General features: G+C 44.3%; 1 protein-coding gene across 1 annotated transcript in view; it reads right to left on the bottom strand.

The window, feature by feature from the left end:
- Positions 1–376: 376 nt before the first annotated feature.
- The window catches only part of LOC144785047 (metalloproteinase inhibitor 1-like), a 38,018-nt gene continuing 11,624 nt past the window's right edge, over positions 377–26,770 (bottom strand). Inside the window, exons 3-6 of the mRNA XM_078664165.1 lie at positions 20,308–20,396; positions 19,491–19,605; positions 13,707–13,828; positions 377–536 (exon numbers count right to left, since the gene is read on the bottom strand). Of these exons, the coding sequence (XP_078520291.1) occupies positions 387–536; positions 13,707–13,828; positions 19,491–19,605; positions 20,308–20,396 (476 nt within the window). The 3' untranslated portion in view covers positions 377–386. The remainder of the gene's footprint in view (positions 537–13,706; positions 13,829–19,490; positions 19,606–20,307; positions 20,397–26,770) is intronic.

A 26,770-nucleotide genomic window follows, 5' to 3' on the forward strand; every position in this document is an offset into this window, starting at 1 on the left:
TTTGCTATGCTTCCCCTCAGGCTTTCAACCTAACCTTGATTCTTCCCCTTGCCCATGGGATGGGAAGTCTGGACAATCTTTACTGCATTTCTTATTTTTTTGTGGTTTTTATCTTATGTATACAAAGCTTTATTTACTGCCCCTATTTAAGAGGGGCTCTATTAAAGATTATTGTACAACATTTATCTAAATGGTGAGATGCTAAAACTCTGGCATGGATCCAGCCCTCCAGGATCGACTTTGGAGAACCCTGCTCTACAGGATACTCTACAGGCAACTCTACTTATTTGGTTCAGTATTTGTCTCCCACGGGGTGGAAGGAAGAGAAGGGACTCTATCGATCCACTGGTTTTTATTGGTGAGACTGCCTCTTTGGTACACTAGTCTTACTCAATGTTCTTCCAATTGCAGGTGGTGCTGTTGATGGGGGCACAGACCTGGTTATTCAGCTTGGTTTCAGCATCACCACCTGTATATTCCTCTAATGTGCATGTCTTCGGTTCCATTGGACAAGGCTTGGTATAACAGGGGCGGATCTGAACAAGAAAATAAAATAATAAATAAGCTGTTTACCATGAAGATATGAAAACATAGCTTCCAGGTGTATTAATGTTTTCAAATGTACATTTCAGCAAAGTGATGCATTTAAGTAAAATATTATTTTGCTTGTAAACATTGGTTAAATAAAAAATCATAGGTCAGTAGGATAATTGAATTACTTTACAATCATTAGATCAATAAACAGTGATAGTACAGAGTGTTTTAAAAATGTAGAATAATGTAGGCGGACTGTATGAAATGAAACTATTTGAAGGTCAGATACTTTTATGACCAGTAGTCTTCAGCGGAGTGCTTCAAAATGATGGTTTTAAAAATAATTTAAAATGTCATAAAGATTTGCACCTGAAAAAATGTTTTGCTAACTTTTTGGAAACAACTCTTACAGCTCATGGAATAACAGAGATAAGTGAGGCTGAAGTCTGGCTCCAAAAACAACTCATTCAATACGACTATTTAAGTGATTTATAAAGTGCAAACTCTTGCTCTAGGACATATTGTTTTTCAAGGCCTTTCTAAAGGTAAGTAGCAAGGGAACAGCTTTTAGTTCCAAATGTAGGCTATTCCAAAGCAAGGCTTTGTTCCTGAAAAGGTTCTTACCACCACATGTTGGCCTAAAAAAATGGGTGACTAGAAGGTTCATAGATGAACCTGAATGAAGAGTCTTCCCTGGGGGTATATCATTTGAGCTTTGATTGTGATTGTGGGTTTCTAAAGCACTAGAATCGACTCCCGAAGGAGTATCTCTGCGCTGCAGACCACTGGGGAACCCGTCCTGGCTTTCCCTGTGAGATGGTCCCTACTGGGTATCTCCAAGGTGAAACCAGGCATCCCCGGCGTATGGGGGGGGGGCGTTATGGAGATGAGGCAAGCTAATGCCCAGAGTTGCCGAGTGTGATCCCTAGTTAGAGTAGGCAGCGAGGCGAGAATTATCGAGTCCGTTGACCCTGGTCCAAGACCCTGTCGCGTCGGGAATTGAACCTTGGTCCCGGGCCGTCCTCTGCTCCCAGGTCTGCCGCCTCTAACCAGTGAGCCACACCACTCCTTTGGCCTCGAACTGGGCTGGATCTGATCTCTGCAGTGATTTGCAGTCCAGGCAAAGGGTCTTAAAAGTAACACATTGTATGACTGGGAGCCAGTGGAGTTTCCTGATGTCTCATCTTTCTGATTCACAATTAAGGATTTTAGAAAGAAGTTGTGCCGCTGTATTCTGCAAACTTTGAAGCTTATTGAGAGAACCTAAAGCAAGATTAAGATATAGGCTATTACAGTAATCAAGCCTTGAAAGTACAAGCGCGATTATTACAGTCTTCAAAAGCTCTAAAGGCAAAAATAATTACATCTTTTTTACAAATCTCAGAGAACAAAATGAGGCACTTGGTCTTTAAGCTTCAGCTATTTGTCCAGCTGGAAGCCTAGTTTTTTTTCTTTATTTGCTGGTACAGGAAGAAGGCCAAATCAAGAGGCCATAATTCTGGCTTCCTGAACGAAGGGGTTTTGTCAAAGATGATGACCTCAGTTTTTGCAGCGTTCAGTTTAAGACAATTGTTGTCCATCCAATTGCTTACATTGCTCATGCACGTTTTAAATGCACAGCCTGAGTTATTCTCAGTTTTGGCTAGTGACACTACAATTTGAGTGTCATCAACTTTTGATGCTAAAGAAAAGCCAGATTTTTTAATAAGTGAAGCAAACAGCATCACGTAAAGATTGAACAATGTCGGGCTCAGTGCTGAGCCCTGAGGGACTCCACAGGGCAAGGAAAAAGGCCTGGATATAAATTTGCCCAACGCCATGCTTTGTTACCTATTGGTTAGAAAGGATTGGAGGAGACCTAGTTCTGTATCCTCTATCCCCAAACTATGCATATGATCAACAAGAATCTCATGGTTGACCATATCAAACACCACGGACAAATCCAGCAGAATCAGAGCAGCAGTCCCCGCCCTTATCAAGCGTTTAACATATATCTCCGGTGGCTACCACCAAAGCAGATTCTGTGCTATAGTTTTCCCTGCATCTGTATTGGGTATCATCCAGTAAATAATTTTCTTTAATGTACTCTGATAGCTTTTTACTTATTACTTTCTCCACCAACTTGGCAGCAAAGGGAAGTCTAGAAATAGAACAATATTTATTCAGAGCATTGAGGTAGTCCTTTTTTAGCAGAGACAGGACAGAGGCATGTTTTCAGTGTGAAGTGAAAACTCCCACCACAAGCATTGTATTGAAAATTTGCCCCAGATGTTGTTCCACTTGTGCTGGAATCATATGCTTTAGCTTTGGAGGGCAAGAGTCTTGCGGGGCACCAGATTTGATTAATGGGGTTAGATTCATAAGCTGGTCCTCAAACGGAACCTTGAGGGTAGAAAATCTGGCTCGACCTAATGCCACATTCAAGATTAGCCCTTCTGGCTGTATGGGTGTCCTGCCTGCGGCGAATTTGTTGAAGATGTTTGCTACTTTTTCTTTAAAGAAGTCGGCAAGCACATCACAATACCAATAACCCAAACTGGATTTGCTTAGGATGTTCAACACTCAATAATATCACTTCATTGGCCCTGTTAGGAAAAAAGGCAGGCATACAGGAGATAAAGCTATACTCCTGTATTGTGGATTGATAAGGTTAACCGACAAAGGCTGTGGAGTAAATTAACAGCATGGGAAATTGATCAGACTCTTTTGAATCTTATTATTGGCCTGCATTTGGAAACACGGCTTCAGGTGAAATTGGCTCATGATAATACACTGTTGCCAAAAATGGATAAGACAAATGGTCTTAAGCAAGGCTGTGTCCTTGCACCGCTGTTATTTTCTTTCTACATTGCAGACACAGATTTGGCGGTAAGTTCTGATATGGTTGTGGCACCTAAATTAGAGGTACAAAGATACTATACCTAGCATATGCGGACAACTTAGTAATTTTGTCCCTCACTCAATCAACTACATACCTATAATACAGTGAACAGTTTGATAGCCAATTTGTCAAAAAACAAAGATTGTGGCCTTGGACAGTCTATAAAACCTAAAAAAGTGGACACTAGGAGAAAATGTAATTGAGGTAGTGGAGCAATACAACTATCAAAGAGTAATTTTTGACAAGTTATCATAGTCAAGCCATGAAGTTAGTAAAGATGCCAAATCAACTGCTATTACGAAATCAATTTCGAGATTCATGAAAATGTTTGGAGGAAATGCTATTGATCCATCACTTAAAGCATTACAAATGAAAATGATTCCGTTCTTATTATATGCATCTCCAGAAATGAATAAGAAAGTCATTCTTGATCTTGAGAAATGCTTTATGAAATGTGTACACACCATAATTCATCTACAACAGGCAACTCCACATTGTACCATAAGATTGGAATTCGGTCTAAAATCTCTGGAACTGTTGCAGAAGAGAAGTTGGGTGAACTACATTATGGATTGTGCCAAGGCTGATCCATGCACTTTGAAACATCTAATACTTGAAGCAATCCGGAGCAAAAAGTTAGAGATTTACAACTATATAGTATAAGAATGGAAATAGGATCTTATGATCTGCCTGATATACAGGAGATGGGGCGAATGACCAGAGATGTGCGGAAAAATCTAATGCGTAATACGCTAAATACAAAGCAAAGGAATTCAGATATTTTACAAGATGGGAAACATAAACATATGGACCTAGTGATTAATACATATACCATACAGGCTGAATACTTGGTATGGAATCTACCCAGTTACATAAAATGGAAATAATTAAGGTTTAGACAATTTTACATACCAATTGGAGAGTTTGAAGGGACTTGGAACCAGGCACTTGAAGGTATACAAGCCTGTCAGCTTTGTGGAATGTGTAAGGAAACTCTTGAACATTTAGGGGAAGATTTACAACTTCTGGCGCATCTCTGCTAATCAGCAGGGATGCGCCAGAACAGTTGTGACACGCCAAACCACCCGTGCGCCACCACTGATGCGCCGCATTGCAAATGCAGCGCACCATGGCGCACGGATGGGCAGATGTGTGTCGCATCCCCCGGCGGAAAGGCGGCGCAGTGCTGGAGTTGCGTCGCAAGCACGACGCAGCTCCAACAAGGCTCGGGGTGCCCCTATGCCTCCGCTGCGTCACAAATGTGACGCAACGGCGGCGCAAATGTGGCATATGGGGCGTGTAAATCTGCCCCTTAATATGCGTCTGTCCGAAGTTGCTGCCCATACGGAGGACATATTTACGCCCCATGTTTAATAACGCTAAAATAGGAACAATTGCAGAGGCTGTATGATACTGTTTCAGGCTCAAAGAGGACAGTGCAATTATACGGATGGTACTGTTCTTAGAGCATGCCTATAAAGCATCATTTGTTTAGACAGCTTTTATTTTATATATATATATATATATATATATATATATATATATATATATTTATATATACGTTTAAACACGGTATTATGAAATATGGATGTCCTTTTTATAGGAAATTGTAATCACTGAAATTATTTTATTTTTATATGCTCGCATATTTTTCTGTTTTATTGTAATCAAATGATTAATACAATAACGTATTTTATTCACTCAAAAAAAAGGGCATCACTTTTTTTATTAATTACTTCTGAATTGGTTTTGACTGGTTCTACCAATTTAATTATGACTTGAAAGAAAGTTTTATTTGCATCACATGCTAAGTTTATCTGCTCAGAGTAATAGGAAGTTTTCGCAGCTCGAATAAATATTTTATGTTCGGCTAGTATATTTTTGTAGATGGTTCTTTCTTTGACCACATCATTGTTTTTTCACTTTTGTTCTAGCCTGCGGCAGTCCCGGCTCGGTATCCTAACGTTCTCATTGTACCATGGCTGGGAGACTTTCTTTGTAATAATTTTTTCTTTGACCGGGGCTAAGATGTCAAAAAACGAGTTCAACTAGAGCGGAAAGTTTTCAACACTCTGCTCCAGGTTGTCAGCTGATTGCCAGGATGTGGTTGTAATGACGGATTTCAGTTCAGCCGGCTGAATTTTATGCCAGGCTCTACATGGGACTTGTTGCGCTACATCTCTGTGCAAAGAGGTTTTCTGAGTCTTTATTTGCCAATTAATTGCCTAGTGGTTGGACTAGGTAATATATTAATGAATGGATGATTTGAAAAAATCCCATCTAGAATATGTCCAGCCCTGTGTGTCAGACCTCCAGAGATTAAGGATAGTCTGAGTGCATTCAAAGCTTTGTAGAGTCTGAATCAGTCTCATTTTCCATATGGAAGTTAAAATCTCCTAACACTAAGAAGTAGGAATAGAGGATAGGCAGGGGCGTAACACAGGCCCCCGCAGCCCACGCGGTGCGGGGGGGCCCGTAGCTCCAAGGGGCCCCCTCGGCACTGAACTCTGGCCAGGAGAGCTCCTGATTGAGGGAAACATCCTTTACGACGCAACTTTTACCACGCAGTGCCTTTACAACGCAGGATTTTCAACGCAAGTCATTACAATGAATTGCGCTGGGGGGCGCTCTAGGATAGGTAATAGTTTAATTTACTATCCAACACCTTCCCTAATATCCACGGGGACTGGAGTTGGAATAGTAAATTAAACTATTCACTATCCAGCACCCCCCAACGCAAGTGGTTGTAACGACTTGCGTTGAAAAACCTGCGTTGTAAAGGCATGCGTGGTAAAAGCATACGTTGTAACAACGTACATCCCCTGATTGAGCCCGGAGGGGGCCCCCCTAAGTACCATGCAGGGAGGCCCCCTCACTTTTCGTTACGCCAGTGAGGATAGGTAATTCGGGAATTGTGCAAAGCTTATCTACAAGGACGCATCTAGGTCCCGTTGGGCGGTAAATTAAGAGGGCTACATGTTCAGCGGTTGCACCGAAAATCCTGGGGCCTCAAATCCAGAAGATGTTGATGGCTAGAAAGAAACTTTAAAATATTTTTTTTGCAATAGAACGGGGAAAGGGGTTATATGCACGATTGCACCTATCGTTTGTCCCGCCTTATCAATTTTTTGGTGACACGGATCGGAGATTCTTTTACCCCTCAATCTCCATGAACAGAAAAGAAAACTTTTATGCTCTAATTTGTAATTCAACAAAACTGATCCAGCACACAAAACAAATATTATAAAAGTCTGAACAATGATATACGAATTTCAGTTTCAACACAATGATATTCTGTAGCAGAGTCGTTAGATGGTTTTTTGGATGTTCAATCTTTATTGAATTCTTCAAAACATGTAGCCAACGCGTTTCGTCCTCCACTGACTTCTTCAGGGCTACAAACAATATACATACATACACAAAATTAATATATGTACAGTATATACACTAAATTACAATTTAAAAACAATTTGTTACAATTCTATATGTTAAAAAAGGAGTGCTAAAGGACGATCCTAGTGAAAGTCTCTAAACAGACTAGAGAACACACCTATTTGTGACCTATTGTCCTCGTGTATTATATACAAAAATTTACATTTATTACAAAGAACACTTCTAAGTATGAGAGAAACCTCTACATAGGTTTCTCTCATACTTAGAAGTGTTCTTTGTAATAAATGTAAATTTTTGTATATAATACACGAGGACAATAGGTCACAAATAGGTGTGTTCTCTAGTCTGTTTAGAGACTTTCACTAGGATCGTCCTTTAGCACTCCTTTTTTAACATATAGAATTGTAACAAATTGTTTTTAAATTGTAATTTAGTGTATATACTGTACATATATTAATTTTGTGTATGTATGTATATTGTTTGTAGCCCTGAAGAAGTCCGTGGAGGACGAAACGCGTTGGCTACATGTTTTGAAGAATTCAATAAAGATTGAACATCCAAAAAAACATCTAACGACTCTGCTACAGAATATCATTGTGTTGAAAACTGAAATTCGTATATCATTGTTCAGACTTTTATAATATTTGTTTTGTGTGCTGGATCAGTTTTGTTGAATTAGAAACTTTAAAATAGTTTCAATAAAAAAACTGCAAGTGCCGCTCCCTTTTTTTTTGCCTATCAAGCCAATGAACAGCAAATCCGGGGGGCCTAGCCACAACAATTTCTAGGCCATATTTTTAATCTGCCCATGTTTCGGTTATGAACACAGGGGCAGATTTACTACTTCTGGCGCATCTCTGCTAATAAGCAGGGATGCGCCAGAAGAGTTGTGATGCATCTGCCCATCCGTGCGCCACCGCTGATGTGCCGTACAATGCGGCGCACCATAGCGCATGGATGGGCAGATGCGTGTCGCATCCCCCGTTGGAAAGGCTGCGCATTACTGGAGTTGCGTCGCAAGCGCGAAGCAGCTCCAGCAATGCTCGGGGTGCCCTATCCCTAACTTGCTGTGTCAATCCTTACGCCTGCTTTAAGCTGGCGCAGGGTTTCGACGCAGCATGGCCTTAAAAGATTTACAAGCCCCTTGCGCCTCTTTTACGCCGCCGTTACGTCACTTTTGTGATGCAGCGGCGGTGCAAAGCCAGTGCCATGCTGCAGGGTATTTACAACGTGACGCATCTGGGAGATGAGTCACGTTGTAAAGCCCTGCACCACATGTAGGCGTTCCGGCGCAGGTGGGGGCGTTCCTGCGCAGGAACACCTCCTAAAAGTGGCTGAGTGAAATCTACAAGATTTCACTCAGCCACCTTTAGGAGGTGTGGCGCAGGGCTTTACAATGTGATGGATCTACCAGATGCTTCACGTTGTAAATACCCCGCAGCATGGCACTGGCTTTGCGCCGCCGCTGCGTCACAAAAGTGACGTAACGGCGGCGTAAAAGAGGCGCAAGGGGCTGGTAAATCTGCCCCACAATATCTGCATACTGCATCTGAACTAAATCGGAAAGCTCTAGGTGATGCTTCACTAGGGACCTTGTATTTAAGAGCATACATGTAATATTTGTGTATGTGGGGCCAGCATTTTTCCTGCTCTGCTAATCAGGAACCTCAGTATGAGCTAAGAATATTGCCGATTTGGATCTTGAGCACCTCAAATGACAGGGTCAGAAGTGGTGGACTGTGTTCAGGGAGGAAGCATTAGACATAATGTGCAGCAGGCAGTTACTGCGGGGTCTCAGTGCTAATAAGACTTCTCATGAATATCTTGTTTTCCTCACTGACTCTGGAGTTGTCTGACCAGGGGGACGGGCACTGGGTGCGATCCAGGCGCGGGCGAGCTCAGACGGACCTGCCTTATGCGCGCCAGCCATGCATCTGCTGCAAACAACCGCTGTGTGTTTTTCGGCGCCATCCTCCGTCGTTTTAATGCTCAGAGGAAATGAAGCCTGGGAGAAAGACTAGACCGTCTCTCTCCCAATATGGCATCCAAAGAATGGCACACCAGAAGGAAGTATACTAACCAGTCTTCCCTCCACTTAGTCAGCATGCAGGTGCTGCGGTGGATCGGGGAAAAATGGAGGCAAGCAGCTAGCCCTGGCAGTCTGTAAGTCCTGAGTATGAGTATGAGTAAATAGCCCCTATGGCTATGTTTATAACAGCCACTAGTTACCTCAACAAGAAATACACAGAGAAGAGAGTGGAGTGACAACATTTTTTTTTAAAGAGATTAAATATTGTATTTAGACCAGTGAGCAAGTGGCAAAGGAGAATGAAAGTCTCTTCAATCCCATTTTTGTGCCTATTCACATTTGGGGATGAGAGTACATTGCATATTCCTTTGTGTTTGTGGGAACTTCTCAGCAGGCATCACCTGGTGACCATTTCCTCTGCAAACCACTGTGAAAGAAGCTATTTATTGAACCCCAAGGCGCACTGTAGTACTAGAGAAGGTCCAATAGATGCTTATGTAGCCCATTCTGTAATGCAGATAGTACCAGCAAACATAGACTGCAAGTGTCATTATAAGAGGATGTTCCCTCGAGGGAAACAAGGTGGTCCTCCGCCGGAGTTATATGATGGATGCGCAACAGAGAGATAGGCAATACTCATGGGACTGGGATAATATGGATGCGGGCGCAGAGACAAAGAGGCCATCAGAGGCACCACACTGTGCACCACAAAGAGGGACTGATGCTCAGGGTAAATATTATGTGCTTTATAGTGTTTTTGACAAGAGGGGGTGGTGATGGACGGAGCATCCGAATCAATCAAACACTCACACCAAGTCAAAAGATCTGGGTTTAATCCATCACCGTTCTTTAGCCCACTCTGCTACCCCCGTTCAGACATGGCTATATGCAAATCAGTCTGACCCTGTGCCTCATGGGAACAGTCCAGCCCGAACTGCCAAGCCATGCCTTCCCTGGACCGGAAACAAGCTTCCGAGGACCGGTTTCTGGCATTCCAGCCGTCTTCAGCCCGGCTTGCTTGAATCCAGTGGCAAAGTGAGCAAGGGACTCACGTCTGAGCATACCCTGCCACACTTATGGTGGCCGAAAGCGGTACAAAAGGGGGTGGTGATGGACGGAGCATCCAAATCAATCAAACACTCACACCGAGTCAAAAGATCTGGGTTTAATCCATCACCGTTCTTTAGCCCACTCTGCCACCCCAGTTCAGACATGGCTATATGCAGATCAGTCTGACCCTGTGCCTCATGGGAACAGTCCAGCCCGAACTGCCAAGCCATGCCTTCCCTGGACCGGAAACAAGCTTCCGAGGACCGGTTTCTGGCATTCCAGCCGTCTTCAGCCCGGCTTGCTTGAATCCAGTGGCAAAGTGAGCAAGGGACTCACGTCTGAGCATACCCTGCCACACTTATGGTGGCCAAAAGCGGTACAAAAGGGGGTGGTGATGGATGGAGCATCCAAATCAATCAAACACTCACACCCAGTCAAAAGATCTGGGTTTAATCCATCACCGTTCTTTAGCCCACTCTGTCACCCCAGTTCAGACATGGCTATATGCAAATCAGTCTTGTTTCCGGTCCAGGAAAGACATGGCTTGGCAGTTCGGGCTGCACTGTTCCCATGAGGCACAGGGTCAGACTGATTTGCATATAGCCATGTCTGAACTGGGGTGGCAGAGTGGGCTAAAGAACGGTGATGGATTAAACCCAGATCTTTTGACTGGGTGTGAGTGTTTGATTGATTCAGATGCCCCGTCCATCACCACCCCCTTTTGTACCGTTTTTGGCCGCCATAAGTGTGGCAGGGTATGCTCAGACGTGAGTCCCTTGCTCACTTTGCCACTGGATTCAAGCAAGCCGGGCTGAAGACGGCTGGAATGCCAGAAACCGGTCCTCGGAAGCTTGTTTCCGGTCCAGGGAAGACATGGCTTGGCAGTTCGGGCTGCACTGTTCCCATGAGGCACAGGGTCAGACTGATTTGCATATAGCCATGTCTGAACGGGGGTGGCAGAGTGGGCTAAAGAACGGTGATGGATTAAACCCAGATCTTTTGACTGGGTGTGAGTGTTTGATTGATTCAGATGCCCCGTCCATCACCACCCCCTTTTGTACCGCTTTTGGCCGCCATAAGTGTGGCAGGGTATGCTCAGACGTGAGTCCCTTGCTCACTTTGCCACTGGATTCAAGCAAGCCGGGCTGAAGACGGCTGGAATGCCAGAAACCGGTCCTCGGAAGCTTGTTTCCGGTCCAGGGAAGACATGGCTTGGCAGTTCGGGCTGCACTGTTCCCATGAGGCACAGGGTCATACTGATTTGCATATAGCCATTTCTGAACTGGGGTGGCAGAGTGGGCTAAAGAACGGTGATGGATTAAACCGAGATCTTTTGACTGGGTGTGAGTGTTTGATTGATTCAGATGCCCCGTCCATCACCACCCCCTTTTGTACCGCTTTTGGCCGCCATAAGTGTGGCAGGGTATGCTCAGACATGATTCCCTTGTTCACTTTGCCACTGGATTCAAGCAAGCCGGGCTGAAGACGGCTGGAATGCCGGAAACCGGTCCTCGGAAGCTTGTTTCCGGTCCAGGGAAGACATGGCTTGACAGTTCGGGCTGCACTGTTCCCATGAGGCACAGGGTCATACTGATTTGCATATAGCCATGTCTGAACTGGGGTGGCAGAGTGGGCTAAAGAACGGTGATGGATTAAACCGAGATCTTTTGACTGGGTGTGAGTGTTTGATTGATTCAGATGCCCCGTCCATCACCACCCCCTTTTGTACCGCTTTTGGCCGCCATAAGTGTGGCAGGGTATGCTCAGACATGAGTCCCTTGTTCACTTTGCCACTGGATTCAAGCAAGCCGGGCTGAAGACGGCTGGAATGCCAGAAACCGGTCCTCGGAAGCTTGTTTCCGGTCCAGGGAAGACATGGCTTGGCAGTTCGGGCTGCACTGTTCCCATGAGGCACAGGGTCAGACTGATTTGCATATAGCCATGTCTGAACTGGGGTGGCAGAGTGGGCTAAAGAACGGTGATGGATTAAACCCAGATCTTTTGACTGGGTATGAGTGTTTGATTGATTCAGATGCCCCGTCCATCACCACCCCCTTTTGTACCGCTTTTGGCTGCCATAAGTGTGGCAGGGTATGCTCAGACGTGAGTCCCTTGCTCACTTTGCCACTGGATTCAAGCAAGCCGGGCTGAAGACGGCTGGAATGCCAGAAACCGGTCCTCGGAAGCTTGTTTCCGGTCCAGGGAAGACATGGCTTGGCAGTTCGGGGCTGCACTGTTCCCATGAGGCACAGGGTCAGACTGATTTGCATATAGCCTTGTCTGAACTGGGGTGGCAGAGTGGGCTAAAGAACGGTGATGGATTAAACCCAGATCTTTTGACTGGGTGTGAGTGTTTGATTGATTCAGATGCCCCGTCCATCACCACCCCCTTTTGTACCGCTTATAGTGTTTTTGAGGCTGCAATTTACACCTAGCGGAAAGTGATGGCCTAAAAAGTAAATCAAGAAAAAGGTCTTGGGATTGTGGCATGCCACTCCACATGTAGTGATAGAGTTTGAGATTCCTAAGAAGGTTATCGTACAGAAAACATCAAGCTTCTGGTTTATAGAATGACCCAGGACAGCCAAGCTTCTTGGATTACCTCTGTTATGGAGTGGTCAGATATCATGGTCATTTGTTTGTTTCTGAGCTTTCCTTAACCAATGACCCGGGTGTGAAAAGTGTCAGAGCTTTTGTGGGGGGATCCTGCACCAGATATGGATTCTAACTCATTCACAGTTCATAACACAGCACAACACTGCAACCAGATTGGAAGGACAAATCATCTTATACTACATACTTTCTTTGATCTTGTGGTTATTTTGATGACCTCCATAGAGGAGATCCAGTGGCGCCCAAAGGATGGGATAGTAACAATTGTCTCCTTCTGATGTTGCTGCATAACTGTCAATCTATGAGGGTGGATCCTCACAGAGGCTGGACAATAGAGGGAAGACTCAGACACTGAGTAATGGAGACTCCCAGTAAGCAATCAGGCTGAGGGTGGGGCTTGGGATAGGAGGAAGTCCCAGGACTGCCACAGTGGAAGGGACAACTGCAGTCATCAGGGCTTCAGATCTGATCTGTCCTCAACATCCCAGATTGTGGGTTTAGCAGTCAAAGCGGGTGACTTGGATGACATGATAGGTAGGGATGGGAGCAGGAAGTGACTGTAAGGGCACAAGACACGAGAGAAAGACAGGAAGCGCATGGGAGAAGACAAGAGGCTGGTAGGACATGGAGCAGGAAGTGACAGGAAGGGAATGAGAGCAAGGAGTGACAGGAAGGGAATGAGAGCAGGGAGTGACTGGCACAGTAAGAGAGCAGTACGTGATTGGTAAGGCATGAGGGCAGGGTACAAACAGGTCGTGTTTGCCACTGTATACTCTTTATGTGTGCTGCCAATTTATAAGTCTACAGAAGCAAGTAGCGTTTGCACAGAAGTTATAGGCACACACGCAAGGTGTATAATGGTAATACAGGCTGGAGATAACTCAAACATTGATTTAACTCAATTCAGAATCAGTGCGTTAACTGTACGCCATCTAAACACGCAGCAAGTGTGGTTGGGTGGGGTGTGTTTGGGGGGTTGGGGACGGGGATTTGACAGACAAGGTGGAGGAAACATGTAAATAAATAATTTTCCCTAGTCGTCGTCTGTCGAACCCCCCCTCCACCCCGCCCCACCACTCCAATGTTAATCCATTATCCAATTCCTCTTCATGTTGTGTCCACTAGGCAGCCCTACTCCCTGGTGGAACTCTCTTTTCCACCTTACTTAGCAGCACGAAGAGGACCCAGAGCCTCAGGCATACTTACTTCACAAGTACATCCTTGGTTGTAGGCCCCCTCGACACCCTTCTTCAGCTTAATGAGCAGCTGGTCCCATGAGGCAATGTAGTTGCAACCTCTCACAGAGACGCCGCTGGCAGTGACGGAAGCTGCTCATGGACAGAGGAGAAAGGAACAAATTTCAATTAGCATTTGCTGTGTACCCTCTCGTACTACAGTGCATCATTTAAAGAACCTTCTTCTTGCATAGTATGTATTAGATCCAAGGTGGGATTAGATAGATTAAGGAGAATTCCAGGGAAATACCATGATACATTGATTACAATGAATAGTACTAAGCTCCTGCATTGTCTGGGAAGACTCTCCCGGCGTGTGTGGATGGACATCTAGATTCATCGGGACAGCTTCTGAAAGTCCCAGAGGGACCAGCTTATATTGATGGTCAATAACCGTGGGGGAGACAATTGCAAGTTCGGAGATACAAATGTACCTACTCAGTCTCAAACTAGTGACCCTCCAGTGCAGTGCTTAATTTGAGCTGGTGGTTTCCGGTGCTCGCCACCGGCATCTAATTGTCAACACCAGCACTTGTGACGGTCTGCCATAAGGTAGCTCTGTCTCAGATGACCACAACACCAGTCAATTATTAATTCAATATACATTAAAATGACTATTACCTGCCGTTTCCAAGCCATTCTTGTAGCTTTGGGGGCCTGAAATAGTCTGAATTGTAACACTTGTTGGAGTGTGATGGTTAGCAGTTATGTTGTTACTATCACTGGCAGCGCTGACAGGGGCAATGTGTGGTGCACGCTGCAGTGGGTTCCTGACTAGAACCCTGGCACTTATTTTATTACAAATTAAGCACTGCTCCAGTGATGACAAATACTCCCAAGGATCTCTAACTCTGTAAGCAGCCAGGAGAAAAAAGCAGATTACCCTCCACACTCATCCAGGCAATGACCACACAGAAGGTAAATACAATGAGGATAATGGAGCCCACCTGTTGTCCTTTCTGTCTAAAATTTACTGATGCTCTCCAACGTTATCCTTGGGGTTCGTACAACCTTGACTCTGATTTGTAGTCACAAGTAATTTATATAGTTATGTATCAACCAACTCCCATGACCTAAAGGCAGAAACTGTGCAAGAATGTGTGCTAATATAGCCAAAAGATTGGACTGCAAGCAATCCAAAGTTTGCAATCTTATGAAGGCTGCTGCAAAGCTTAGGAGAAGGCAGAGTGAGGGGTACATTTACTAAGATTTTGGACCGTATTTCAATAAATACAAAATCTTTGATTCCAAATTTTCTTTTTAGTGCAAAACTTGTCTTGCGCTGGAAATTTACTTAAAAAGTAATGCAAAGCAATGCAAAGTGCAGCTTTGCGCTGCTTAAAACTAAGGGGGCGTTCCATGGGTGGTGCATAGGCGTTCCCATTCAACCACCTATGGTTCTCGATGCAAAACCCAATCTACTAAAAAAAGTAGAGAGGGATTTGTATACCACCACCCTTTTCAAATAGGCGCTATCAAAGAGAAATGCTTTCATTTCTCCTTTCTTGTCCAACTTTGCATGTGTGCTGCACTGTACAGCCCACTTAGAAATTAGAAAGTGGGAAAAGTTTTTAAAATTGGTCTAAGTTTAGTATTTTGTACTGGGAGTGTATCCTTCCAGCACAAATCGTATGCTAGACTCACGCAGACACCCTTAAACAATGGTGAAAAGGTGTGTGCGTGGTTCACCGCTGGTGCTATTTTAGAGGGAATGTGAGTGCCACATCTCTGTAAATATGGTGCTCTCCTGCTATCCACTGCTCAAGCAACACAGCTCGATACTTCTGGCTGCCACGCTGCGTTGCCTGAGAATTTAGCAAATCTGGGTCTGAACGTTGCCATCATCTACCATATAGTAAAGCCGCCTCATAATTGCACTGGTGGCAGATAGAGGGCCATAAAAATAAACAAATAATCCGCCTAGTGTTCAGTGTGATTTTTATTACACTCTATAAGGGTCTGGCCTTAAATCCTTGCTACAGAACAGTAGCTCAGCCAATTTCTGCAAACTTGAAACAGGCCTGTAATTTGACATTTTTAGTGTATCAGAGGTGATGGTGACTGGCCTCTGGTCTGGGTGGATATTTAAGAGCCCAGGGAGTAGTTATTTATTTATTTATTGTATTTATTTTATGGAACTTATAAAGCAAAACTATCGCCTGGCAGGCATCCTGGCGCTGAAGCAACTCAAGGAATAGGAGTGTGTACATTGTGGCGGCAACTAAAATAAAGGAAATAGCCAGGTCTTAATGGCTTTTCTAAAAGGAAGTAGTTCCTGAATTTGTCTGATTTCACGGGGCAGACTATTCCAAAGCTTAGCCGCAGCCACTTCAAACAGTCTACCTCACATTCTGACTCTTCTATATTTAGGTATCCTCACCAGTCTTGCCAAAGAGGAACGAAGATGTCTAGAAGGAGTGTACCAGTCAAATTTTTTACGCAAGGAAAGGGGAACGATCTCATGAAGAGCTTTAAATACCAGACATTTGTCAAATTAAAAAGAGAAGTCAGTGCAGGAAGAAGAAGATTTCCTTAAAGATTCCCGACGGACAGCAATCAAGGCAACACCCTTGTTTTACAGTCCTGTCTGCCTGTACTGAGAAAATGTGGGCCTGACAATCAATTTGTCAAACGAAAAATGAAGAGTGTAGAGTTTGTCACACTTCACATTTAGTCCAGCATCTATTTGTCTTAATTTAAGATTAAAAAGTGCATAAATACTCTGCCTGCCAAAATGGATGATTTGATTTACATGACAAGTTCAAAGTTACTTCAATATTTTCCAGGTATCTGTCGGGGGGGGGGGGAGGGGGAGGACACGAAACAAAAGCTAGATGGATACCACAATATTCTCTTATCTCCTTCATATTAAGAGATTTGTGGAACTTGCAGCACCACCTTTCTGTAAAAGAGCCTTTTTGCTTGATTTAGGGATAGAATTTATGAATGGACTTGGAAAATTGGCTAATGACTAGAGAAGCCCAAAAGAGTTTACCTTTGCTGGTCATGTAGAATTCAGATATGTGCATCACAACTCCCTGTTACATTTCAATTCTTAAGGGCCATGTCTCATTTACAATGTTTTGATGCATATGGCACAATAAATAAATACATATTCAAAGTTAGTAAACTGTTTGACTCTCTATCATACAGTTATAACTTCTTTTGATACAGAACTTCACTTAGGATATTTGAAAAAAAACATTTTTTATGGTAGAAGAAGGCATGGATGGATCCACATTGTAAACAAGCAGGCTATGATATTTTTACAATGGATAGGAGTAGGGCAGTGTTCTGAACATTCTTTGCTGATCTTCAATTAAATGGCTCTGATGAAAGGATCACCTGTGTGGTGTGAAGCCATTCCTCAAGGTGCTAAGCAGTATGCGGTTAAAGCTTAGTGAGCACAGAATTAACTGTTTTCCACTAGTGAACAAGCGGCTTAGCTTCCATGTCACTCCAGTTAGATTTGGGGATTATTACATTTGTGCTACTGACTCACCCCGGGTAGTGAGGTTGAGCAGTCAAGGCTTAATTCATTATTGTAATTGTAAATTGTATTTATAGAGTTTTTATTACCCATGAGGAGGGGTTGAAGCACTTTGCAATGAGTAGTACTCAACTTCGAAACCCAACGTTAGAGGTAAGAAGAAAGTAAATTAGTAAAACTTGTTTCTTTCCTTGTGGATTACTTGTGGTAAGTGTGGTAAGTTAGTGCTCAACAAGATTCCATGCCTTTACAGTAATGTTTGAAAGGGATGGATTAATCGATGATACATTAGTACGTTTGGATCTCAGAGCATTCATGAGCATGGTATTTAGTTACCAGTTATAGCTATGTCTTCTAAATATAATAGGTCTTGTTTATGGGTAAATAAAGAGGAGCAGGAATAAATAAGTACACGTTAAAACAAATACCTTCTAGTGCCAAGGTTTACTAATTTATAGCACTTATGCAGAAGAGTTCTATTGATCAAAACAGCATCGCAGTGTATGAGCAATACGATCATGTTGGCCGACGATCACAACTTATGGCCAATCTCAGATGACTTCCTGTCTCAGGGGCATATTTACAAGGACGGAGTTAAAATTATGGCCGCTTTAGCGGCAGGAAACTACCGCTAAAGTGGCAAAAATGGGCTTGATATTAGGCTCTTGAGAATTCCAGAGAATTCCAATAGAAGCCCGTGTTCTGGTGTACACTTGGGCTTCTATTGGAATTCTCTGGAATTCTCAAGAGCCTATTATCAAGCCCATTATTGCCGCTTTAGTGGCAGTTTTCTGCCGCTAAAGCGGCGATCATTTTAAATCCGTCCTTGTAAATATGCCCCTCCGTTCTTTACAAGGAACAATGTTTCTGAAAACCTCCATATGCCAGGCAGTATGTTACAACTGCACTATGTCATGTCTGTGTCCTATATTCTCAATTTTTCTTTCAATAGGTAATGGATCTTGCACATACAGAGATGGACGTGCGAAGTACTTCGCACTCTGGAGCTTTACGGATCTAGTCTACCGTTCATGAATATATCCCCTGACGAAGGGCATTAAACATGCCCGAAATGCATTGGGGATGATCTGTATGTTGATGCTTCATCGCTGATGAACATAGACGCTCCTATATGAATGATGTGGAGTATTCATGAATTTAAGAGATACTCATATTAATCTGATGATGAATAAATAACCTCAAATGAAGAACCTATGGTTGAGTTTGGAATAAAGCTATTCAAAGGAGATTCCAATTGGACACAGGCAGTGCACTTGAGGGACGCTTCCCAGCGGGGCAGCACAACAGTTTCATCTCAATTATTCTTTCTAAAGCGGGCGGGAAGCAGAGTCAGCTCTGCCATGGCATCTGAGAATTTGCAAAATTCCAAAGAAAATCTCCAAAATAAACACACAGGATTATTAACCAACACAATAATTTGTGTTTGGAAGGCACAGATCTGGTCTTGTGCTTACTGTGCAAGCTTTGGTGAACCTGATTTAAGAACAGAGGGACAGCTCAACAGGTGAAGACTTTACTGTCCAAACCGTCTCAAATCCTGACAAATTTCTCAATTTCATTAAGGAGTATGCAGTCTTTTCAGGGTATTGTGTGCATGTATGTATGTGGGATTTATATTGAGCGAATTTAGTCAAACGACAGCATAGCCCTGCACGTGGAATATGTGCTGGTTGTTAATGTATATAGCAGCATTGACAAACCATGTAATGTCCCTTCTTTGATTGACAGCTCGTGGAGCTTACCGCGCCTAGTGGAGACAACATTTTGCATCTCAGAATGCAGGTGTCATCAGCTTTTGCATCTGATATCTTCAAATTAGATCAGTTTGAGCTTTGCTGTTTTAAGTGTCTTAAAACCTTGTTGAAAGTGAGCACTGTGTGACACATCCCTTATGTTGATCAAAACACATCAATTATGATGCTCAACAATCAAATATTTTTTCACATGAGAGTGTGTGCCATGGGGGAATTGGGTCAGGGGGCTCACAAATTACATATACAAGTGTGGAGGAAGTTTTATAGGCAGCTCAAGTGGGGTATGTTAAAACGTGGAGGAAGTAGGGAGGAGGCTCCCATAGGGCATGTACATATTTGTAGGAAGTGGGGGGCTCATGTACTGAATGTACTAATAACACAGTGGCTGTCTATGGGACACAGTAATCGTACATTATGATGAATACCTATCCTACCCCAATTGAAATGCATAAAGCTGTCTTTTCCACCAACAACCCCAGAGCTGGCTCACCTACGATCAGGTAATCCTTGTTGAACTCAGCGGAAGGATGAGTGTAGTCACAGGAAGATCCAGACTGTGCATCGATGAACGTCAGTGTTTCCAGTCCAACGTCACCTCTGAAAACCTAGCATAAGACGTGAATAATAATGTGTGGCATTAGGAGATCATCAAGATGAAATAAGCTGTTACCTCTTGACCATTGAGCTGAAGTGACCCAGGGACAGACCTTTACCCTGCTCCCTTTTTTCACCGGGATTATAGAGACAGGTGAACAAGTGAAGATCCATTGAGAAAAAAAGGTAATGTGTGCTAAACTGCTGGTGAGGGATCAACAGTACTCTATGCACTTGAGACTATAAATGGTGGAGGATTTTTAAATAAAATAAATTATTTAAACTTAACAGTAAATAAAAACTTCCTGCTCCATCCAAGCAGCCCCATTCCCAACAAACATAATGCAATTTGAATAGCCCCGCTATACTGCAAAAGGGCAAATAGGAGGCTGTTGAGAGTCTAAGGTGGGAACAAGAGGCCAACTCCATGATGTAATTGGAGGCAAAATGATCTATGATGTCACCTCCGCTACTACTGGCATTTTAATGATTCAGCATTACATAGACTTCCTAGGGTTAGAAACCCACATCTTTAAGGAGGGAGGGCAGGTGGCAACCTGGCCACTAAAGTTCACTGATTCTGTTAAAAGAGGCATAACTTTAGGTGTCAAATCTGCTTCCCTTTTGTAAATCCCCCAAGCAGAGTCCTTCTTCCAAACCCACTTTAATGCCTCCTTCCCACTATGAATTCTGGGGAAGAAAAAAGTATTTACCTCTCCAACTTTAACTTTGTAACCCTTTTGCACGTCCTGTGAGCCAGGCACAGGCCTCGTAGCGGGTGCAAGGAACTTGACTTTGAGGGCTGTCGGATAAAACACAGATGATTAGCACCACATGACAGCACCAAAGAAAATGGTTATTCATTTAAAGACATGCCAAGCCCAAGAGGCCAGCGAATAGAGATGTCACCTAGCTTTGTTTCTATGGGTGTGTGTCATTGTGGAGCAGTTGTAGAACTTACCCACCATGGATTCAGGATGGTTGAATTCATGAAGATTATTCACATCCTATTTAGCCCAATTCACAAAGGTGAAAATGCATGTGTAGATGTACTCGTGTGTAAATCTACCACTGCACCTAGGTGTAAGTCAACACTTTTTTTTATTTTCACCATTTCTGTATGAAGATTTACATATTTGTGTATATTTATATTTCTGCACCCCTCAAGTTAGGGAGTGGAACACGTAAGACTGAATTTCTAAGTGACTGCAACATTTCACAAGTAGGATGAGACCTTCATCACTAGGGTGGAGACCTCCATATGGTGAAGTGTAGGGATGAATAATAAAGTTTATGAAATACAAAATATATTAAAACTATATTATTGTAAATTACAATTGTGCTTTAAATTAAAATAATTATTGAATTAGAACTAATAAAATTCAAAAGTGACAGTTATGGAAAAAATTCCTATGTTCTTGGTAACACTGTTCGTGCTATCAAATGCTAATTATTTTTTGGTACAATGAGCCAGTTGATGCTTTAATCTATGATGCATATGAGGTCTGCTAAGCATGGGCACACACTTCCAAATTCCTCAATTCAGAATCTACCGTGCTCAACACCGGTCATTTCAAGCAGCCACAAGTCCCTTCTGAATGTCTCTATTCTTAGCACCTTTAGATTGAGCCCCTAACTTGTTCCTGTCCCTAGACAGGTAATTCCTCACCTGTTTAAATCATATCTTCCCAATATGTATCCTCCTCCCCATTGCAAAGGCATTATTATTCTGTTGGGTTTGTTGTACTCCCTGAAGCTTTGTCTGATGTTGCATGAGACAGTAGTACAGGTCTCTCTGTGCAATACCAAACATATGCATGCATTCAACAAAGGAGCACAGACATCAAAACAATCACTTCACTCACTTTATCAGGGAAAACACTTCCATCTTTTCTCCTCTTAGTATGGAAAACTCTGCACTTATTGCTCCTCTCTCTGATTGCACAGGAAAAGAGGATGCTCCACTGAAGAAGTATCAATCCAACCATAATAAGGACAGCCTTAGAGTAGTGGCCAGAGACTGGTGCCAATGGCAAGCTATGCAGTCAGTGCCCCACACGTTGTTGTCCATGCTTAATATGAAGTTGTAGGCAACCACCTACTTTGCCGGCATTGAGGGATAGCACCTGGCTCATCAGGCAAAGTGTAAGACTTGTGGGCCATTTTCTCCCCCTCCCTCCTGAATCCCTTCCTATCCTTCCTCCTAAGAACATTCAACATGCCTTAAACTTCTTTAATTAGAACTGCCTGATAACTGTGCCCACTCTTTATGGAAAAAAGACTGTCAGAATTAGGGGTGGGCGTAGTGTGCGTAGTGGGGTTTTGAGAAGCTCCGCGAAGTGGGGTGGAAGCTACGCCCACCCACACACTTCGCGTAGCCCCACTATGCGCATGTGCGGGTGCCCACGCATGTGCATTTCTTGCGAAAAATGCGGATGCGCGGGCGCCCGCACATGTGCAATCGTCTGAAGAAGTCGGCGCATCAACAGGAAGAGGACGCTGCATGCAAGGTAAGTTCTTTTTCATTCATTTTACTGGATTTAATATTAAAAATGGGATGTAGATGAGGGCGGGAGGGAGGCGGGTGGCGGGCAACTTCGCTCCGCCATGGAGTGTGCGTAGTGTTGCCTACTATGCCTACTTTGCGAATTGCAAAGTAGGCAACACTATGCACACTCCGTGGACGGAGCGGAGCATTGCGCCCAGGGTTAGTTAGAATCTGGGACCGTTGACAAGTAAACATAAAACCCAAGTCCCTAAGACATAGCTGCCAAATTTTGAGAAAAGGTAGGGAGTGAGTGATCACTGTTTCAGATTCCTCCCTTTTTCCTAATTCCGGGCCTTTTAGAATCACTTCAGACTTTCTGCAAACTCATGCGTGTGGTGTTCGATTTTCCACACATGCTATTGGCCTTTGCGTGTGGATTTCAAAAATTTAAGCACGCATTTGGCCAAAGGCGGATGCATGTCCCACCTTTTCTGAAAATGTTTACTCCCACAGCGTTGAGCTGTTGGGAGCAAGCAGCGGTACGCAACGTGCCATCTGTTGTGGAACATGTTTAATTTCAAGACCCTGCAGCTTTCCTTACAAGGCGCGTCCCCTCCACTATTGCAAAGGGACAGACCCCACGACCGCAAGAGTGCCCGCTTCTTTTTCCAGCACTCGCATTTCATCTATGTCAGCACTCTCTTCCTGCACTGTTATGTTTGTATTAGTATGTTATTGTCAAGACATTTGTTGTACTCTTTTTCGGTACCATCTTAAAAATTGACCGCACCTTTTAACATTAGCATTTTTTCATCACCGTGGTGCATGCATCCTTTTACACCTCTGCGCAGCTGTGCTGTGTGCAACCTTTGACATCTCTGCATAGTGCACAGCTGTGGCGCGTGTTTCCTTTCCCCTCATTGATTTTCGGACTAAACTAAACTAGAACACATTTTTTGTATTAATTTTGGTTTTTAGTACAATACTTCAGTTGTATATAATGTTTTTTTGGTGACAGAAATAGTTATAACACTTTGTTTATTATAACTTATACATTTTTAACATGCTGCACAACATTCATAATGCTCTACAACACATATTAAGAACGTTAACAAAGCCAATAGCTCTGTCTAAACACTTATAATGCCCCAAAGGCGAGACCTATTGGCTATGCCAATGCTTGTTCTTTTTGTCTTTCTAGTGTTTGTCTACTCTCTGTTCGCAATCGTAGAACTCTGAACATATTCTCACTGTACTGCTGTGGGAACAACATGAACATGGAAGTGTCATCCCTGGGAGTGCCTTATAAAATGTACACCATGTACCCAGGGCGGTTACGGCACTGGTGAGTAGTGGGACATGGCACTGAACGAGCCCCACTAGACTCGCCTGTCAATCATGTCTCCTCCTCAGGTTTGTTTCTCCACCGGTGATCCAACCCTGAGAAGCTTTCCCCTACTGTGAGCATCCCTAGGTGGGAAGCTTGGGGTAGGTGAGTGGCCAGGTAGGGACACAGCGTGTCTGCTGGCGAACAGGGGAGAACCCCTAGGTTGATTCCCATCTACCTCAGAGGTCTGTTCTCCTCAATGGGACACCTTGCGAGGTTGCAGAGGCCCCTTTGTGGCCATAGGACCCAGAGCACTTTACCAATTCTGGTTACGTGTGGGAGTCCATACGCCATTCCTACACCTCAGAGGCAGTGGTGGTTAGCTGAGAGGGTGAAATGAATTACCTGCCTGCCATTTCAAGTGGTGACAGCGCTAGCACCAGTGATGTGTTCAACTTGTGCAGGAAGGTCAATGCACTCACCACAAATGATGTTTATAGACCCTAGCCAGCATCCTGCCATGGCAGCCGGTGTGCATGTTGGCACCAAGGATTTGCTTAGTGGGTGTCTGGACTACTACGGCAGGCCTAACAATGCAGGCACATCAAGGATATTTGTGAGACTTAGGCTGCCAAGCTAGCACTGCAGCCCAGTGTGCGTACTCATTGTATGGCCTTAGGGGTCTGGGCACTTTCCTACTGTAGGTCAATATGAAAGAGGGTGCACACTTCTACACGTGTTACGAAGATGTGCGGACATGGTGTTCTTAAATGTGGGTCAGGCCTGACATTGTGGACTGAGAGTTATCACTTGCTTCGCTGGTGCTGCTTACGTATGTTTCCTCTTTCACAGACCATGCATTTAAAGATGTGTCCAACCTGCCCTGAAAAGTTTGTGATGTCACTATTGCATGTGTACTCAGGCTGGCTTGGCACATCCACTGGCCATTCAGAAGGGACCTCTCTCTTCCAGTCAGAGTGGAAGATTAAGGGTTGGGCAGGTACTCATGTGTGTTCTCTGCCCAGGTGGTAGGGACTACCCATTCATGTTACCCTACCGCAGAGGCTTGCTCTTCCCTTAAGTTAGCATAGGGAATGGGCCGACCGTATGCCAAGCTGCAATAGTGGATTGAAATGGCGCAGCCTTATGATGATTCCTATCACTGGATTTGTAATGTCCAACCCATACCAGTGTTAACGTCGAACTTGGCATAACTTACGTAGAAATGTCACTTATAAGAACAAGACTTTTCCATGCTGTCAACACCGGAGGCTGGGGGGACACATCTGGGCATTCTCCAGCGACAGACATAAAACACTGGGCATGCAATTGAAACGGCCAGCCTCTGCCATTTTCTGGTCTAGAGCAATATACGTGGGGCAAGGAGTGTGACACTTGGCCTCCCGAGCCAGATCACAGCCCCTATAAATATAGAGATCTACATTCCGCTGCCTCATGGCAGCAGGATGGAAATTTAGAGGACACCTCTGTGGTTCAAAGGGATACCCTATGACCCTTCCCCCAACTTCAAATGCCTACTTTGGTTTAACTACGAGGTGCCACCCAACCGTAGAGGTGCGATCTAGTTGTGGGGCTGCAGGACTAGAGAACCTGCTTTGCGTGGTGCACATTGCCAGATGACTCTATTTTGCACATGGAGCATTGCTGCCCTTGGAAAGAACTGAGTGCCCTTCCTGAATTATACCTGACCTGGGCTCACCATCTGCTGAAGTGTGGCACCCTGAAGTGGGATCCCCAAGAACGAGTTGGCTGGTCTCCTGTTCTCTAAGATTTCTCAGGTACATCAATGAGGGACCCACACTATCTACCGGTGACATCTGGACGACAGTGCCGTCTCAAGTGCCCATCATGTGCTGAGTTACAACGGACAATGCAGCATGACCTTGGACCTAAAGAATCATGTGTGGGGACCAGAGCGCCAGGTGTGGAGCTCAAGAAGTTGCCCACATCTAAAGCAAAGTGGTTCTTGTACTGCAGGAAACTCAACATGCATAAATGTCTTGTTAGTGGTGAGTGGATTCACTGGTTGTGGGATCCACAGTGACCCACTTTGCCGACTGTGCTACATATATCTTGTGCGCCACGCTGACTGCATGCTCATTGTGTCCGATTCACTGTTTGCGATCCTCGGGATGGGGGCCATAACTATTGCAGTGTCTCAATCTTCCTTGTGAGAAATTGCTGAAATTACACCTGTGTTTGCAACCAACATCATGTGCCGGTCATAGTCTCTCATTAACAGGGAGCTATGAAATTTGCAATTCAACTGTGTATGACCTGAAGTGTGACTCATCTCGATGTGCACCAGACAGTGTGCACAGATTGACTGGGCACACCCCTGATCAATGTGTACCGGACGGGGTGCCTCCTCAAGCCGAGAGGCTCCCCTTTGTGCTGTTCCCCATTCATTGCTTGTTCCCTTCCTGGCCCCATCACTGTGGACCAGCTGCTCTCTCCCTACATGGCCCTCCTGATGACTTTTGGGGCCAGGGAGGAGTGAGAATGAGTGACTAGACTGGAGGAAAGCTTCTAGGTAAGTCTGGAGCAGGTCACAAGACGGTGTGACTCATGTACGCTTCACAGAACTGGGCTGAAGCCAGAAGGCTCTGGTGTACACCTGTTTATAACTAATTGTTGCTCTTGGCCAATTTCTGCTTCGTGACTTATTGGTGAACTTCATGAGTGGCACCAAGACCCTCTTTGTTTACATCTGCGACTTGTTTACTCTTACTAGCGGCATTGTATGAAGTGGCATTTCATTGAGTGGTGTTGCGTGGAACGGCATTGGGTTGAGTGGAGAGGCATGGAGTAGAGTAGAGTGGAGTTGCGTAGAGTGTAGTGCAGTTGTGTGGAGTAGATTGGCGTTGGGTAGTGTAGAATAGCATTGCGTTGAATGGAGTGCCGTTGTTTAGAGCAGCTTGGCATAGAGTGTCATGGCGTTGTGTTGAGCAGAGTGGCATTGCATGGAGTGGAGTAGTTTTGCATGCAGTGCTGTGGCATAGAGTGGCTTTGCGTGGAGTTGCACACATTTGCATAGAGTGTGGAGTGTTGTTGAGTGGAGTGATGTCGCCTGGAGCTGCGTTGCATAGAGTGGCGTAGTGTGGGGTGCAGTACAGTGGAGCAGGTTGGTGTAGAGTGGAGCGCAGTTGTGTGGATTGAACATGGAATCCTTCTGGGTCAGAGAACTGTTGGCAGAATTGTGGGGGATCATGCACACTTACCCATCCACCATGGCTATGTCCCAAATCAAAGTTTTTTCTGGCAAGCATTAATACAATTTTTTAGTTGGCTTACTCCCATTACCCACCTATAAATTCCTGGCTTCCATTATAAACAAACT

Source organism: Lissotriton helveticus, chromosome 10 (assembly GCF_964261635.1).
Source record: "Lissotriton helveticus chromosome 10, aLisHel1.1, whole genome shotgun sequence".
Taxonomy (NCBI): Eukaryota; Metazoa; Chordata; class Amphibia; order Caudata; family Salamandridae; genus Lissotriton; species Lissotriton helveticus.